The sequence below is a fragment of the Chenopodium quinoa genome, unplaced genomic scaffold, assembly GCF_001683475.1.
Source record: "Chenopodium quinoa cultivar QQ74 unplaced genomic scaffold, ASM168347v1, whole genome shotgun sequence".
Lineage (NCBI taxonomy): Eukaryota > Viridiplantae > Streptophyta > Magnoliopsida > Caryophyllales > Amaranthaceae > Chenopodium > Chenopodium quinoa.
In genome coordinates, this window is record NW_018744845.1 from 414,743 (window position 1) to 416,776 (window position 2,034).

The window sequence follows — 2,034 nt, forward strand, 5'->3', positions numbered from 1 at the left end:
TTCAACCACCTTATTCATAATGCGACAGAACAAAGATCTTTGCATACGAAATCTACGGCGGAATTGGTTGTCGTTATACACTGCATTACTCGCAAAATAATCGTTATATAGTTGCACATGCCTTTTTTCTCTTTCCCTATCCCTTTTAGGCTCCGGGACATTTGCTATATCATTATTAAGCTGGAATTCTTGTGGTGAGTCTTGGGGAATTAAAATATGTGGTAGGTGGTTAGCAGCATAATCATCAACTAACCGATCAAATTCATCGTTATTTGAGAAATCAGAAGAACAAGAGCTTGAGGTGAAGGAAATGAAAGACATGTTTTGGCTATGGTTTAATAGTTGGTTTGTTTGGGATTCTGTTCGTTTAGAATAACACATGCATGTATATATAGTCCAAGTGACTATCAATGCATGTGAGTTGCTCTAATTTTTCATGTTAGTGACTCTGAATTGAAATCCATGTATCATTGCAATATCTGCAATGAAATTGATGTGTCATGCATGTATATAAAGTCCACATGACACTTCAATGCAATCTCTGCAATGAAATTGATGTGTCATTGCACTCTGAATTGCAATTGAAATATTGATGCATGTGATCTATGACACTTCGACAGTTGATTTGACTCTTCAATGATCTATGTCATTATATCATTACTTGTGTTCAGTTGATATGACTCTTCAACATAAAGTTGTGAAGATTTTATTGGGATGTGTATTTGTCATTAACCAGTACATGTGATTATTATTCAAAACAAATTTAATAAAGTAAATAATTTACTGCATAATTATTGTTATATAAAAACAAACATCATTTCACATTACTGTAAATAAAAAGGAGTACATCTTAACATTAATTAAAATAAAAAGGACTACATTGAACATTAATTAAATAAAACAGTAGCAAACACATTAAGCTGATTATTATTACATGCTCCTTCTACCATAGAGTAGTGCACGTAATTCTTCCTTGTAAGCCTCTTCATTGGGAGTTAGGTCCGGTCCCTTTGCCATTAGATCTTGCAGCATTTCATAGTTCAGCCTTCTTTCTTGAATTTCGACTTGTTTTTGGTGAAGCTCTACTTGTTTTTGCTTCCTTCTTTCCCTTTCCATGTCGAAATCCAACTTCTTTAATCGCATTTGTGCCTCAATTTCTCTACTTGCATTATTCTGCTGCATTTGCTCAGTAATGTTACAGACATCAAAAGCCACTCCTTTTCCCTTATTACGCCTGGACTTTGCCTTTTTAACGCCATCAGGTCGAGGAAGACCCCCAGAAATGAACCGGTAACGGGAACAACATCTTCATCTTCAGTTCTACACCGCTTTTCACTTCCCCACTACTGTCATCTTCGACAGCATCACCGCAAGCTAATCTTTCCTCTCTTGACAACGCCCATCTCAGTTTTGTCCTCCACTTCGGGTCATTTTTAACCATTTCCCAACCATGGTGACAATTAAAATTATGTGGAGTAGGCTTGGAGGAAATATAGAATAACTTACTCGCATTATGAATTCGGTCTGCTTCGTTGTAACCACTGCCAGTTGCCCTTCCAGCTTCGTCATAGCAACTACTCCATTGTATTAAATAAGTTGCCATCCTTCTCCAACGACTTTCCAAACTCCTCAAAGGTCTTGGCGTTAGGATGTGGGGTTTCTCAGAGTGCGCTTGATCATATGCCGCAGATATTTTTCGCCAGAGCGCAGCTGCTTTTTGGTTTGTACCAACAATTGCATCTTCACTGAATTGAAGATACAAACCAATTAGAGCTTCATCCTCCGCAACAGACCACATTCGACTTGCTTTTGGAGATGGTTGGTTTTAGTTCACAGACCCTCTTGGAGGATGTGGAGAGTATTGAGGAGTGTCTGGAACAGGTTCTTCCATTTCATCATCAAATTGAGAATTGGTCCCTTGATAAACAAGAGGTGAATGTGGTTCATAGGTAGTGTTTTCGAAAGGAGTTTGATGAGGTGTTTGATGTGGTGAATTTTGCAAAGAAGTGTTTCCAAGCCTTTGTAGGAAAAGCT

At 37.8% G+C, this 2,034-nt stretch overlaps 1 protein-coding gene across 1 annotated transcript; it reads right to left on the minus strand.

Moving 5' to 3' along the window:
• Positions 1-930: 930 nt before the first annotated feature.
• Positions 931-1,798, minus strand: LOC110704535 (glutathione S-transferase T3-like). The gene is made up of 2 exons (XM_021882335.1): positions 1,289-1,798; positions 931-1,176 (listed from the first exon to the last, which is right to left on the minus strand). Exons 1-2 carry the CDS (start codon positions 1,796-1,798, stop codon positions 931-933), a joined length of 756 nt encoding a protein of 251 aa, XP_021738027.1.
• Between the last annotated feature and the right edge of the window lie 236 nt (positions 1,799-2,034).